At 43.7% G+C, this 15,417-nt stretch overlaps 1 protein-coding gene across 1 annotated transcript in view; it reads right to left on the reverse strand.

The window, feature by feature from the left end:
* The window catches only part of LOC115117588 (serine/threonine-protein kinase STK11-like), a 56,277-nt gene extending 42,592 nt beyond the window's left edge, over nt 1-13,685 (reverse strand). Inside the window, 2 exon segments of the mRNA XM_065005564.1 lie at nt 11,616-12,616; nt 13,458-13,685. Coding sequence (XP_064861636.1) covers nt 11,616-11,899 — 284 coding nt within the window. The 5' untranslated portion in view covers nt 11,900-12,616; nt 13,458-13,685.
* Nucleotides 13,686-15,417: the final 1,732 nt, after the last annotated feature.

A 15,417-nucleotide genomic window follows, 5' to 3' on the forward strand; every position in this document is an offset into this window, starting at 1 on the left:
CTTGGCACTGACGGAAACATGGATCACCACAGACAACACTGCTACTCCTACTGCTCTCTCTTCGTCTGCCCACGTGTTCTCGCACACCCCGAGAGCTTCTGGTCAGCGGGGTGGTGGCACCGGGATCCTCATCTCTCCCAAGTGGTCATTCTCTCTTTCTCCCCTTACCCATCTGTCTATCGCCTCCTTTGAATTCCATGCTGTCACAGTTACCAGCCCTTTCAAGCTTAACATCCTTATCATTTATCGCCCTCCAGGTTCCCTCGGAGAGTTCATCAATGAGCTTGATGCCTTGATAAGCTCCTTTCCTGAGGACGGCTCACCTCTCACAGTTCTGGGCGACTTTAACCTTCCCACGTCTACCTTTGACTCATTCCTCTCTGCCTCCTTTCCACTCCTCTCCTCTTTTGACCTCACCCTCTCACCTTCCCCCTACTCACAAGGCAGGAAATACGCTCGACCTCATCTTTACTACATTTACATTTAAGTCATTTAGCAGACGCTCTTATCCAGAGCGACTTACAAATTGGTGCATTCACCTTATGACATCCAGTGGAGCAGCCACTTTACAATAGTGCATCTAAATATTTTAAGGGGGGGGGGGGGTGAGAAGGATTACTTTATCCTATCCTAGGTATTCTTTAAAGAGGTGGGGTTTCAGGTGTCTCCGGAAGGTGGTGATTGACTCCGCTGTCCTGGCGTCGTGAGGGAGTTTGTTCCACCATTGGGGGGCCAGAGCAGCGAACAGTTTTGACTGGGCTGAGCGGGAACTGTACTTCCTCAGTGGTAGGGAGGCGAGCAGGCCAGAGGTGGATGAACGCAGTGCCCTTGTTTGGGTGTAGGGCCTGATCAGAGCCTGGAGGTACTGAGGTGCCGTTCCCCTCACAGCTCCGTAGGCAAGCACCATGGTCTTGTAGCGGATGCGAGCTTCAACTGGAAGCCAGTGGAGAGAGCGGAGGAGCGGGGTGACGTGAGAGAACTTGGGAAGGTTGAACACCAGACGGGCTGCGGCGTTCTGGATGAGTTGTAGGGGTTTAATGGCACAGGCAGGGAGCCCAGCCAACAGCGAGTTGCAGTAATCCAGACGGGAGATGACAAGTGCCTGGATTAGGACCTGCGCCGCTTCCTGTGTGAGGCAGGGTCGTACTCTGAGGATGTTGTAGAGCATGAACCTACAGGAACGGGCCACCGCCTTGATGTTAGTTGAGAACGACAGGGTGTTGTCCAGGATCACGCCAAGGTTCTTAGCGCTCTGGGAGGAGGACACAGTGGAGTTGTCAACCGTGATGGCGAGATCATGGAACGGGCAGTCCTTCCCCGGGAGGAAGAGGAGCTCCGTCTTGCCGAGGTTCAGCTTGAGGTGATGATCCGTCATCCACACTGATATGTCTGCCAGACATGCAGAGATGCGATTCGCCACCTGGTCGTCAGAAGGGGGAAAGGAGAAGATTAATTGTGTGTCGTCTGCATAGCAATGATAGGAGAGACCATGTGAGGTTATGACAGAGCCAAGTGACTTGGTGTATAGCGAGAATAGGAGAGGGCCTAGAACAGAGCCCTGGGGACACCAGTGGTGAGAGCACGTGGTGAGGAGACGGATTCTCGCCACGCCACCTGGTAGGAGCGACCTGTCAGGTAGGACGCAATCCAAGCGTGGGCCGCGCCGGAGATGCCCAACTCGGAGAGGGTGGAGAGGAGGATCTGATGGTTCACAGTATCGAAGGCAGCCGATAGGTCTAGAAGGATGAGAGCAGAGGAGAGAGAGTTAGCTTTAGCAGTGCGGAGCGCCTCCGTGATACAGAGAAGAGCAGTCTCAGTTGAATGACTAGTCTTGAAACCTGACTGATTTGGATCAAGAAGGTCATTCTGAGAGAGATAGGGGGAGAGCTGGCCAAGGACGGCACGTTCAAGGGTTTTGGAGAGAAAAGAAAGAAGGGATACTGGTCTGCAGTTGTTGACATCGGAGGGATCGAGTGTAGGTTTTTTCAGAAGGGGTGCAACTCTCGCTCTCTTGAAGACGGAAGGGACGTAGCCAGCGGTCAGGGATGAGTTGATGAGCGAGGTGAGGTAAGGGAGAAGGTCTCCGGAAATGGTCTGGAGAAGAGAGGAGGGGATAGGGTCAAGCGGGCAGGTTGTTGGGCGGCCGGCCGTCACAAGACGCGAGATTTCATCTGGAGAGAGAGGGGAGAAAGAGGTCAGAGCACAGGGTAGGGCAGTGTGAGCAGAACCAGCGGTGTCGTTTGACTTAGCAAACGAGGATCGGATGTCGTCGACCTTCTTTTCAAAATGGTTGACGAAGTCATCTGCAGAGAGGGAGGGGGATTCAGGAGGGAGGAGAAGGTGGCAAAGAGCTTCCTAGGGTTAGAGGCAGATGCTTGGAATTTAGAGTGGTAGAAAGTGGCTTTAGCAGCAGCGACAGAAGAGGAAAATGTAGAGAGAAGGGAGTGAAAGGATGCCAGGTCCGCAGGGAGGAGAGTTTTCCTCCATTTCCGCTCGGCTGCCCGGAGCCCTGTTCTGTGAGCTCGCAATGAGTCGTCGAGCCACGGAGCGGGAGGGGAGGACCGAGCCGGCCTGGAGGATAGGGGACATAGAGAGTCAAAGGATGCAGAAAGGGAGGAGAGGAGGGTTGAGGAGGCAGAATCAGGAGATAGCTTGGAGAAGGTTTGAGCAGAGGGAAGAGATGATAGGATGGAAGAGGAGAGAGTAGCGGGGGAGAGAGAGCGAAGGTTGGGACGGCGCTTTATTATGGACAGACTTCTCCCCACCTTTCTATAGAAGGTCCCACAGTTAACAGTGCATGTCAGAACAAGAACCAAGCCAGGAGGTTGAAGGAATTGTCCGTAGAGCTCCGAGACAGGATTGTGTTGAGGCACATATCTGGGGAAGGGTACCAAAAAAAAATGCAGCACTGAAGGTCCCCAAGAAGACAGTGGCCTCAATCATTCTTAAATGGACAAAGTTTGGAAAGAGCAAGACTCTCCCTAGAGCTGGCCGTCCGACCAAACTGAGCAGGGGAGAAGGGGCTTGGTCCTGTCTCGGAGCTCTACGGACAATTCCTTCAACCTCCTGCCTTGGTTATTGTTCTGACATGCACTGTTAACTGTGGGACCTTATATAGAAAGGTGGGGAGAAGTCTGTCCATAATAAATCGCTGCTCTGACCAAGGACCCGATGGTCACTGACAGAGCTCCAGAGTTCCTCTGTGGAGATGGGGGAACCATCCAGAAGGACAACCATCTCTGCAGCACTCCACCAATCAGGCCTTTATGGTAGAGCGGCCAGATGGAAGCCACTCCTCAGTAAAAGGCACAGGATAGAACGCATAGAGTTTCCCAAAAGGCACCCATGAGAAACAAGATTCTCTGGTCTGATGATTGAACTCTTTGGCCTAAATGCAAAAAGTCAAGTATGTGTTTTAATCAAATCAACTATATTCACTGAGCTTGTCTGATGCTTTAAGCCAGTGGTCACCAAACTACGGCCCGCGGGCCGGATACGGCCCGTCAGCACATTTGGCCCGGCCCTCTGAACAATACCAGAGAAGCTATCGAATTTTTTTCCTATTTGGCCTCCAGAAAAAAAATCCTAGGCCCGGCCCTGTCAAAGAGAGAACGGAATAATGGCGAAAAGGTTAGGTAAGAGAAAAATTGATTCAGAATGCAGGGTATTTAACCTGCAGTGGACAAACGATTTTTTTTTGTTCAATGCAAAGAAAAGGCTGTTTGTCTCATCTGTCAAGAGACGGTGGCGGTATTCAAAGAATACAATCTTCGCCGACACTATGAATCCCGTCACAAAGACAAGTACGATAGCTTGCAAGGCCAAATACGAGCAGACAAACTCTCAAAGCTAAAAAGTGGACTACTATCTCAGCAGAATACATTTGTACGCCAAGCTCAGCTGAACCAGGCATCCGTTCGGGACAGCTTTCGGGTTGCTAAACTGATAGCAAGAAGCGGTAAGCCTTTCACTGACGGAGAGTTTGTTAAGAAATGTATGGATGCTGTCGCGGAGGAGGTGTGTCCCGAGAAGAAAGATGCATTTAATGCCGTAAGTCTGTCGGCGAGTACAATCACCAGACGCGTTGAAGAAAATCGGGAGTAATGTATATGCCCAGCTGCAGCAGAAGACGAAAGAATTTGACTTTTTTTCATTAGCACTGGATGAGAGCACGGACGTGCAAGACACAGCGCAACTGCTCATTTTTATTCCCAGCCTTCATATCAGTTTGAGTTGGCTGAGTTACAGAACTGTGATGTTCTGAAATACGCATTCAAGCCCAACAGTCTCATTGACTTCTATGCCGCCCTCCCAAACGACACATATCCAAACATCAAAAAACACGCAATGAAAATGTCCACAGTTTTTGGCAGCACGTATATCTGCGAGAAAACCTTTTCTTGCATGAAACTGCTGAAAACCCCGATGAGATCAAGATTGACAGATGAACATTTGCATCAGTGCTTGAGACTGGCTGTAACTAGAATGGAACCTGATATTCAACTTCTCACCAGCCAGATGCAGGCCCACAGTTCACACTGATGAACATACATAGGTAAGCTCACTTTTCTGACTTGAATGAGTCATTCTGAGCATAAACAAATATAATCATAATAAAATCTACTGGGATAAAATCCATCTTTACAACCATACTGGTAGTGAAATGTATTGTGCTGTGTAGGTGCTGTATCACTTAGTTCAGTTTCTCAACCTGCTTCTTTTGTGGTTTTCACAGGGAAGTTGATGAGAGAGAGCTGCAAACAGCGGTGTCTACAAGCCTACTGGAACCTACAAAAGGATTATAAGGAAGGAACACAAGAACTTTAAGAGACTGCTCATATGTGTCAGAGAGATTCTGCTCTGACAACTGAGCTGAACTTTTATCTGTTAAGATTGTGCATGGCACGACAGAAAGTTAATGTTCCATGGCTTTTTTTTCTATGAAGAACCCAGAGAGAGTTATTTAGTTATTATTTATTTCCTGTTTTTTCTGTGAAGAACTCAGAGAGGGTTATTTAGTTATTATTTATTTCATTAATAGTGTTATTATTTGTTTCCTGACTTTTTTTCTGTAAAGAACCTGGAAAGGGTTATTTGGTTATGTGTGGCTTTCTGGAAAACAATAAATTTTTTAAGCTCCCCTACGATCGTCACACTTTTTCTGTTACAAACTGACACCGGCCCCCCATCAGAGAAGGGAAAAGTTATGTGGCCCTCACAGGAAAAAGTTTGGGGACCCCTGCTTTAAGCACACTATGATTAAATAATTAAGGCACACAAATGACTAGAGGGAGTCCGACCAGCAATTGATTTGATTGTGCCGGGCCAGAGTCATATTTGCTGCACTGCTAAAAAATATGTTTTTGAAGTGTGACTGACTAGCGCCCGTTGTCACCCTCTCCTCCCTGCTGCAGCAACCACCACAGAACATTTGTGTTTCCCACACTGTCCGTGTTTCTACATATGCAACATAACTACAGCCATTTCTGACTAAAAAGTTCAGCTACCAAAATTCCTGATTTGTTTAGAAAAAAAACATTCCCTACTCACTCAACCCTTGCTCTCTTTACGTGGCACATGTATGCATGTGACCAAAGACCTATTTGCATGGGACTAGCATTACTAGAGAACGTTGGTTATGTTATTATTACTTCAGAAAGTCCGTTATTCCAGAGGATGATTCGGACGGGATTCGTTTTTTCCAAACTGCCCCCTGTAATTCTTTAAGAATACAGACAGACATACAGTTGAAGTCGGAAATTTACATACACCTTAGCCAAATACATTTAAATTCAGTTTCACAAATCCTGACATTTAATCCTAGTAAAGATTTGCTGTTTTAGGTCAGTTAGGATCACCACTATTTTAAAGAACTTGAAATGTCAGAATAATAGTAGAGCGAATGATTTATTTTAGCTTTTATTTCTTTCATCACATACCCTGTGAGTCACACACTCAATTAGTATTTGATAGCATTGCCTTTAAATTGTTTAACTTGGGTAAAACGTTTTGGGTAGCCTTCCACAAGCTTCCCACAATACATTAGGTACATTTTGGACCATTCCTCCTGACAGAGCTGGTGTAACTGAGTCAGGTGTGTAGGCCTCCTTGCTCGCACACGCTTTTTCAGTTCTGCCCACAAATTTTCTATAGGATTGAGGTCAGAGCTTTGTGATGGCCACTCCAATACCTTGACTTGGTTGTCCTTAAGCCATTTTGCCACAACTTTGGAAGCATGCTTGGGGTCATTGTCCATTTGGAAGACCCATTTGCGACCAAGCGTTAACTGATGACTTGAGATGTTGCTTCAATATACCCACACAATTTTCCTTCATCATGACGCCATCTATTTTGTGAAGTGCACCAGTCCCTCCTGCAGCAAAGCATCCCCACAACATGATGCTGCCATCCCCACAACATGATGCTGCCATCCCCACAACATGATGCTGCCATCCCCACAACATGATGCTGCCATCCCCACAACATGATGCTGCCATCCCCGTGCTTCACAGTTGGGATGGTGTTCTTCGGCTTCCAAGCCTCCCCCTTTTTCCTCCAAACATAACAATGGTCATTATGGCCAAGCAGTTCTATTTTTGTTTCATCAGACCAGAGGACATTTCTCCAAAAATAATGATCTATGTCCCCATGTGCAGTTGCAAACCGTATTATGGCTTCTTTTAATGGCGGTTTTGGAGCAGTGGCCTCTTTCTTGCTGAGCGGCCTTTCAGGTTGTGGATATAGATACTTTACTTGTTTCCTCCAGCATCTTCACATGGTCCTTTGCTGTTGTTCTGGGATTGATATGCACTTTTTGCACCTAAGTACATACATCTCTAGGAGACAGAACACGTCTTCTTCCTCAGCAGTATGACAGCTGCGTGGTCCCATGGTGTTTATACTTGCGTACTATTGTTTGTACAGATGAACGTGGTACCTTCGGGCATTTGGAAATTGCTCCCAAGGATGAACCAGACTTGTGGAGGTCTAAAAAAATATATAAAAAAATCTGAGGTTTTGACTGATTTCTTTAGATTTTCCCATGATGTCAAGCAAAGAGGCACTGAATTTGAAGGTAAGCCTTGAAATACATCCACAGGTACACCTCCAATTGACTGAAATGATGTCAATTAGCCTATCAGAAGCTTCTAAAGCCATGACATTTTTGGGAAATTTCCAAGCTGTTTAAAGGCATATAGTGTATATAAACTACTGACGCACTGGAATTGGGATACAGTGAATTATAAGTGAAATAATCTGTCTGTAAACAATTGATGGAAAAATTACTTGTGTCATGCACAAAGTAGATGTCCTAACCGACTTGTCAAAACTATAGTTTGTTAACAAGAAATGGTTGAAAAACCAGTTATAATGACTAACCTAAGTGTATGTTAACTTCAACTGTATGCACACACACGCACCAGTCAAAAGTTCACACCTACCCTTTCAAGGGTTTCTTTATTTTTTACATTGTATAATAATAGTAAAAAGACATAAAAACTATGAAATAACACATATGGAATCATGTATTAACCCAAAAAAATTAATATGTCAACCAGCTTCATGAGGTAGACTCCTGGAATGCATTTCAATTAACAGGTGTGCCCTGTTAAAAGTTAATTTGTGGAATTTCTTTCTTAATGCGTTTCAGACAATCAATTGTGTTGTGACAAGGAAGGGGTGGTATACAGAAGATAACCCTATTTGGTAAAAGACCAAGTCCATATTATGGCAAGAACAGCTCAAATAAAGCAAAGAGAAACAACAGTCCATCATTCCTTTAAGACATGAAGATCAGTCAAAATCGGATCATTTCAAGAACTTTGAAAGTTTCTTCAAGTGCAGTTGCAAAAACCATCAAGCGCTATGATGCAACTGGCTCTCATGAGCAACGCCACAGGAAAGGAAGACCCAGAGTTACCTCTGCTACAGAGGATAAGTTCATTAAAGTTAAAGCCCAAATAAATGCTTCAGAGTTCAAGACACATCTCAACATCAACTGTTCAGAAGAGACTGTGTGAGTCAGGCCTGCATGGTGGAATTGCTGCAACAACAAAAAAAACACGAATAAAAGGACGCCAATAAGAAGACGTGCTTGGGCCAAGAAACACGAGCAATGGACATTAGACTGGTGGAAATCTGTCCTTTGAGTCCAAATTTGAGATCTCCTGTGTCTTTGTGAGATGCAGAGTAGGTGAACAGATGATCTCTGCATGTATAGTTCCCACCGTGAAACATGGAGGTGTGATGGTGCTTTGCTGGTGACACCGTCAGTGATTTATCCAGAATTCAAGGCACACTTAACCAGCATGGCTACCGCTGCAGGCTACCGCAGCAATACGACATCCCATCTAGTTTGAGCTTAGTGGTAACTAATCATTTGTTTTTAAACAGGACAATGACCCAAAACACCTCCAGGCTGTGTAAGGGCTATTTGACCAAGACGGAGAGTGATGGAGTGCTGCATCAGATGAGCTGGCCTCCACAATCACCCGACCTCAACCCAATTGAGATGGTTTGGGATGAGTTGGCCCAGAGAGTGAAGGAAAGGCGGCCAACAAGTGCTCAGCATATGTGGGAATTCCTTCAAGACTGTTGGAAAAGCATTCCCCATGAAGCTGGTTGAGAGAATGCCAAGAGTGTGCAAAGCTGTCAAGACAAAGGATGGTTACTTTTAAGAATCTCAAATATAATTTGATTTGTTTAACACTTTTTTGGTTTCTACATGATTCCATATGCATTTCATTAAAAATCAATGTCCTCCAAATCAGAGTTTCACAATTAATGGCACCCATAAAAATGACTATAAATAACATCTACCATAATTAAGCCAGGATTTAAATTCCACTTAAATAAGTTAAACTCTTAAGCAACTATTGAGCCATTACATCACTTCCTGTTTTACTCGGGTATAAAAAATAAAAAAAACGAGATAACATGCATGCAATATCTCTTTGTCATCCAACACCATGAAGAAAACAAAAGAACTGACAGAGAGAACAAAAGAGAGAGATGGTCGTTGACCTTTATAAATCTGGTAATGGCTACAAGAAGATTCACAAACGACTGAATGGACCACTGAGCACCGTCAGGGCAATTATTTCAAAATTCTAAAGATATGGAACAGTTGAAAACCTCACGGGTAAAGGACGCATTTGCCCCCCAGGAAGGGAGGAGGATGGTGAGAGAAGCAACAAAATCCCCAAGAATCACAGTGAAAGAATTGCAGGCCTTGGTGGCGTCTTGGGGTCACCAGGTTTCAAAAAGCACCATCAGACGCCACCTCCACAACCACAGGCTGGAAGTGTTACCAGAAGAAAGCCCTTTCTGAACCCAAGACACAGACGCCAGCGCTTGGAGTTTGCCAAACGTCATTTAAATTTTAACTGGAAGAAGGTGCTCTGGTCAGATGAGACCAAAATTGAACGTTTTGGTCAGATACAGCATTGGCACATTTGGCGTCGAAACAGAAATGCCTACAAGGAGAGGCACCTCATACCCATGGTGAAATATGGTGGTGGGTCAGGGATGTTTTGGGGGTATTTTAATTCCAGAGGTCCAGGGGCACTGGTTAAGATTGTGCCATCAATGAATTCCACCAAGTATCAGGCCATTTTGGCTGACAATCTGGTTACCTCTGCCGGAAGGCTGGGCCTTGGCCATAGGTGGACTTTCCAACTAGACAATGACCCAAAACATACCTCAAGATCCACACAGAAATGGTTCTGTGACAACAAAATAAATGTTGTGCCAAGGCCATCTCAGTCGCCGAACCTCAATCCAATCGATAACCTGTGGGCTGAGTTGAAGAGGGCAGTTGATCAGCGCAAACCCAAGAATGTGAAGGATCTTGAAAGGATCTGCATAGAGGAATGGTCCAAAAATCCCTCCAAATGTGTTCCTTAGCCTTGTCAAACATCACAGGAAAAGACTCCATTCCGTTATCCTTGCCAGAGGTGGTTGCACTAAGTACTAAATGAGGAGAGGCAATCATTATGAAACCTTGATTTTAGTGAAATGTAATTTGTATTAAATAATTGTATGATTTGGGTTGGTTCCATTGAAACATTAATAAAGTACAGTATTTCTCAAATGTTGGTATTTTGATTTTCTCTATAATTATATTGTTTATATATTTTTTAAGTATAGTTTGTGCATTGCCAGTCAGGGGTGCCAGTAATTTTGGAGCCCACTGTGTGTGATATATATAAATAATTATTGCTACTGCCCGACTAAAGAAGTCTCGGTCGACCAACAGCCTGTAGACCAAACAATCAAACCAGCCGACGAAATGGAGTCAGCCCTAAAACAATATTGAAGTAGTTGGCAATATCAGTGGGTTTTGTGATGAATGAGACATCTGATTCAATGAACGAAGGAGCAAAGTTTGCCATTTGCCCAAGATTTCATTTAAGGTGCTCCAAAGCATTTTACTATCATTCTTATATAATTTCTCTTTGTTTCATAGTATAGTTTCGTCTTTTTACTTAATTTAGTCACATGATTTCTCAATTTGCATTACATTTGCCAATCGGTTGTGCAGCCAGACTTATTTGCCTCATCCCTCAACCGTAACCTTTTTAAATTACTCATCAATCCACAGGGATTTAACAGTTGTTATACCTCAGTGGGCTTACAAAAGGGGGGGCAGGCCCGGCAGTTACACATCCCTGCTTTAAACATACGGCGACAATTTCAGAATAACCGTCTTTTCCTGGAAAATGCCTATACATTTTGGCGGTTTCAAAAACGTCACTCGGCTATGAGTGTTGGGCTCAACGAGACAATTCTGTTTATACTGACCTGCTTGGAGGGGGCAACTGTCAGGCGAGTGTAGTGCTCGACCTCCGGAGGTAGTGGTCTAGATGTGACAAATTCACATTACCGAAAAAGGTCTGGCCGAGGGTATTTTCTCAAAATCTCTAGGAAATCTCTCGTAGTCAGAAAAAGCCCTATGGTGCTGCCATGTAGGGAAAGGGACTTATTTGAATAGGAGAGCGAAATGCAAATGAAGATCCAAAGTGTTGTTGTGCACTTTAGACAGGGGGGACGATGGCGAGTCATATATAGGGAAAACAGTTCATGAGACACTGTAGGTGTGAACACAGTAATAGACTATGCACACGCTAATGATAATCAGAGACACAATCTTAAGCGTTACCCAGGCAATCATCCTATAGCAGTGACATTTAAGCAATAAGGACTAAGGGGGTGTGGTATATGGCCAATATACCATGGCAAAGGGCTGTTCTTTTACACACAACGTAATAAGGAGTGCCTGGACACAGCCCTTAGCTGTGGTATATTGGCCATCTATCACAGACCCCCAAGGAGCCGTATTCCTATTATTAACTGGTTACCAACACATTTAGAGCAGTAAAAATAAATGTTTTATCATACCTGTGGTATACGGTCTGATATACCATATGCTGTTAGCCAATCAGCACTCAGGGCTCAAATAAGCCTGTTTATAATAGTTAATAAATACTTGAGCTTGACAATGCATGACCAAGAGTGTAAACCAGAGGGAAGAAAAGAGCAAAAAGAAAGATAGGGAGAGAAAAAAAATTAATAAAAATCCACCACCACACAAACTACCATCCCCCAAAACTTACTTCTTCACATTAGCCTCTCCGTTGGGGATCCGCCTCAGCTTCTTCTTCTTGAGGATCTTGACGGCCCTGCGACACAGCGTGTCAGAGTCCAGCATCTCCTTCACCTTACCATAGGAGCCCTCCCCCAGCAGGTCTCCCATCAGGTACTTCCCAATCAGCTTGGCCCTCTTCCTGCGTGGCTGGTAGATCACCTCGGTTGAGTCGATGCGGTGAATGAACGTGTCCATGCCCATCAGCTCATTCTCAGTCAGATAGTCCAGGTGCTGCAGCTCCCCGTCACTCATGTTTAAATCAACTTAGTTAGAGCTTAGTCACTGCAATGTGCTCTAGACAGTCCAATGCAACTGCACCAAGCCTTTGGCCTGGCTGTGTGTCGTGGTGGCTCAGGGATACAGTTCAATTAGAAAAAATTAAGGGACATGGGAGGAGGTGTGGCCAGGTCTGGGCATTGAGAGAATCTGTTGACGTTGGGATAGAGTAGGTCTGTAAACATGAAGGGGTTCGTTTTGGTTGGTGGGAAACTGTAGGCTAGCTGTAACAGTTACCAGAGAGGTGTAGGGCAGTTAGCTAAGACTCAATGAGTTCAAGGTCCAGGATGAAAATATTTGTGGAGAGTTCAGGCTGTGACAGGTGCTACTGAGCAGAGAGCGGGATCTCTGGCCGAGATTACATTTCACTGCTTAGCTCCATGTCACCTCCATCTGTGATCTGATATGGGATGGTGACAGGCAGGGGGAGAGGTAAATGGTCCCGTTTCAAACCCAAGCCCTGTACTTCGGCCATAGGTCCTGGTAGCGATCCATGGTCTCTACTTCAGAGAGGGCACCATCGGTTTGCCTTGATCTAAGTCCAGATGCAATAGCTAAATACTCTAACCAAAATGAGTCCTTTCAGTCTTTAGTTTCGTTATTACTGCTCTGAATCCTATATTTTTTGCCAGCTCTTCTAGTGAGTCCACTAGCCTTTCTCAACTGGCAACTCAGGATTATGTTCCAGGGAACCTGTGGGTGAATAACGACATCAACAGTCAAATCTCTCAGTCAAATCTCTCAGTAATCAGGTGGGATATTAGCCTAATTTTCATTTTGTAGAAAGCGAGTGACTACTACAGGATAGGTCCACAAGGCTGGCTGGCTATGCGTTTTACGCTACTTCTGCCCGGTCTGCTGTCAAAATACTAAATCATAAGATCAGCGTTTCAGAACGCAAGCAAACAATGAAAATCGATTATGAAATGTTCTTGTCAGACAACTGGCTGTCGCACGACTCAGTAAATGCGTGTCGCACATAGAAAAGCTTGCAACCCAAAAATCTGCGCATGCTTATTTTGTGTTCCAAAAAAAAAGTCTGCGCATGTTTATGTGTTGGCTTGAGCTAGCTAACTAGTGAACGTTAGCTAGCCTCGGGTATTTTGCTGTTTGTTTCAGTACAGTACCATAGTTGCCTTCCTCAACTGACGAGGGTAGTTTTCCAAACAGATAGTTTCGGTGTGACTACACCGGGTAACATGCTTTTAACACCTCAACTCCTATCGTTCCGAACCCCAGCACAAATGTAACGTTACACTTTCATTCAACTAGCATTTCTGTAGCTAGCTAACGACGTGCTAGATAACGTTAGCCATTTAACTCGGATAAGTAATCGGTGTTTATTTAGTTTTGTAGGCTATGCTCAGAATCAGATAAAAAGTTACTAACAAACAAGACGAGTACAGTAACAGTAAGTTAGCTACGTCATCCCTACAGTGTTTACAAACTGCAAAAAGCTACAGTAGTTAACGGCTAACGTTAAATACAGATGGTAGGTTAGCTAAACGTCGGCATTTTGGTAAACAAGTCTCACCTTTACATTCAGACTGAATCGAAGTCGATGGATGTCCTGTTAGTTATGTAGTCTTCCTCTGTATTTTTTTTATTTGTGTCTGTTTGCACAAATATGTGAGGTTTGCTATTTTTTATGCAGCTGCTATCAGGTTGCCGCCATGTTGTTGCTCCAGATGAATGAAAGCCAACCTCTCACTTTGCGGTCAACGCCGAGTCAAAACGGGGCGTGGAAAAACGAAATTGCCGTTGTTCGTCTTTCGCTTCTGAATTTTACAAACTAAAATCGACTTGTTTTCTCATTTTTTGTGTACACCCTATGCACTTTTGGAGTTTTGATTGGAGATTTAACTTCAACATAGGGTGGGAGTTATTATCAGATTGATTACACCTGTCAAATAATCTCAGATCGCCACAAATGCATAGATTTTAGGGAATGATTAGGGATTGACCCCCTCTATGCAAATTTAGTTTTTAAAGACCATTTTTAAGATCAATTGTTGAACTGTAATTTCTCAAGTTGTCATATTCAATAACACTTTCAGATAAAAAAAAGGTAAATCTATGTAAAAAAAGTGGGATACAAAAGTCTGTCTACCTCTATTTTTTATACAGTATGTTTGTGTTTATTTACACTTATCATCTGTCATTTCAAGGTTCTATGTTCAGGTCTCAAATGGTTAACATGGTTAAAATGGTTAACAGCTCGCTACTGTGATCCAGAGGATTTTAAAAGCTATTACATGTAATTGAACTTAATTAAATTAGCATTTTTCTGAAATGTTGATAAGAATGCCAAAAATCTTTGTTTATATTCATGAAAGCACACATTTCTTTGGTTATCAATACCTTGGACAATATGGATAGCCGTGGGCATGAAAAAAAAACACTTGTTATTTTTGGCCCAAGAAACAGGTGCGAAGAGTCTGAATCAGAATGATATCTCCTGAAATAAACTGTAATCAATAGACACAATTCAATATTAAGATAATTGTGTCATCGCTACAATAACTTATGACATGTGACCTTTCCTATAATGAGAAGTTGTTCAGGGGTCCGGTCCTCAGTGCTGAAACAGCAGCTGCATCTACTGATCACATAGAGGGACCTGATCAGTGATCCTAGATCAGCAATGTTGCCCTGACACTTTGGGGGGAATTCATACCTGAGTTAAGCGCACTGAAATTGAATGGAATTCCCTTTTTATGCACTTGTCTCTTTGCATATTCTGACAATTAACTTAAGCATGAGAATAGCATGCTATTCACCCGTTATTCGATTTGGGTGGCGATCAAAGAAATTAAGGTTATGGCGGAGGAGTCTACAGATATTCTGACCTAGACTTAATTTCCTCATAGTTCCACCACCTTACGCGCGATGAAACAATGAATAAGGCCAAGCAACTTGTCACTTCTACTTTATTTTTTCAGATAGATATAACACTATTCTCCATGCACTGTAATTTACAAATTGATAAGAGCTATCGATAAGAGCAAGGTATTTGAGTAAGCTATTTAGTTAAGGGGATTCTAAATATAAATGGCAATTGTTTTAGATATATTTTATCTTATGATCGCTGGAGACAAATATAACTTGCAAGGATGACATTTGGAGACCCAAGCTATAGGCTTCTGTAGCCATGCACAAATGACAGTATAGCGCCAAATCTACTGAGTTGATTTAGGATTTCTATAATATTTTATTTACATGGCCAGACTTTTCACTTTATTTTTTACAATTTGTATCATGTTAAATATTAGCCACAATCGGTAGCCACAGTCAGTTATACCCACATACATTTACAACTGTTGTTTTAGTGTTAGTTTCCTTACATTTTGCATCATTCCATGACATAGTTAGTTTAGCTTTCTTTCATCTGTCACGTTCATGTTGTTGTTCCTGAGGATTGCTAGCGCTAGTGGATCATATTAGGCTAATTTATTACAAGTTGTGCTATAATGTTGGACATGCAGCCTATTTGT

Source organism: Oncorhynchus nerka, linkage group LG20 (assembly GCF_034236695.1).
Source record: "Oncorhynchus nerka isolate Pitt River linkage group LG20, Oner_Uvic_2.0, whole genome shotgun sequence".
Taxonomy (NCBI): Eukaryota; Metazoa; Chordata; class Actinopteri; order Salmoniformes; family Salmonidae; genus Oncorhynchus; species Oncorhynchus nerka.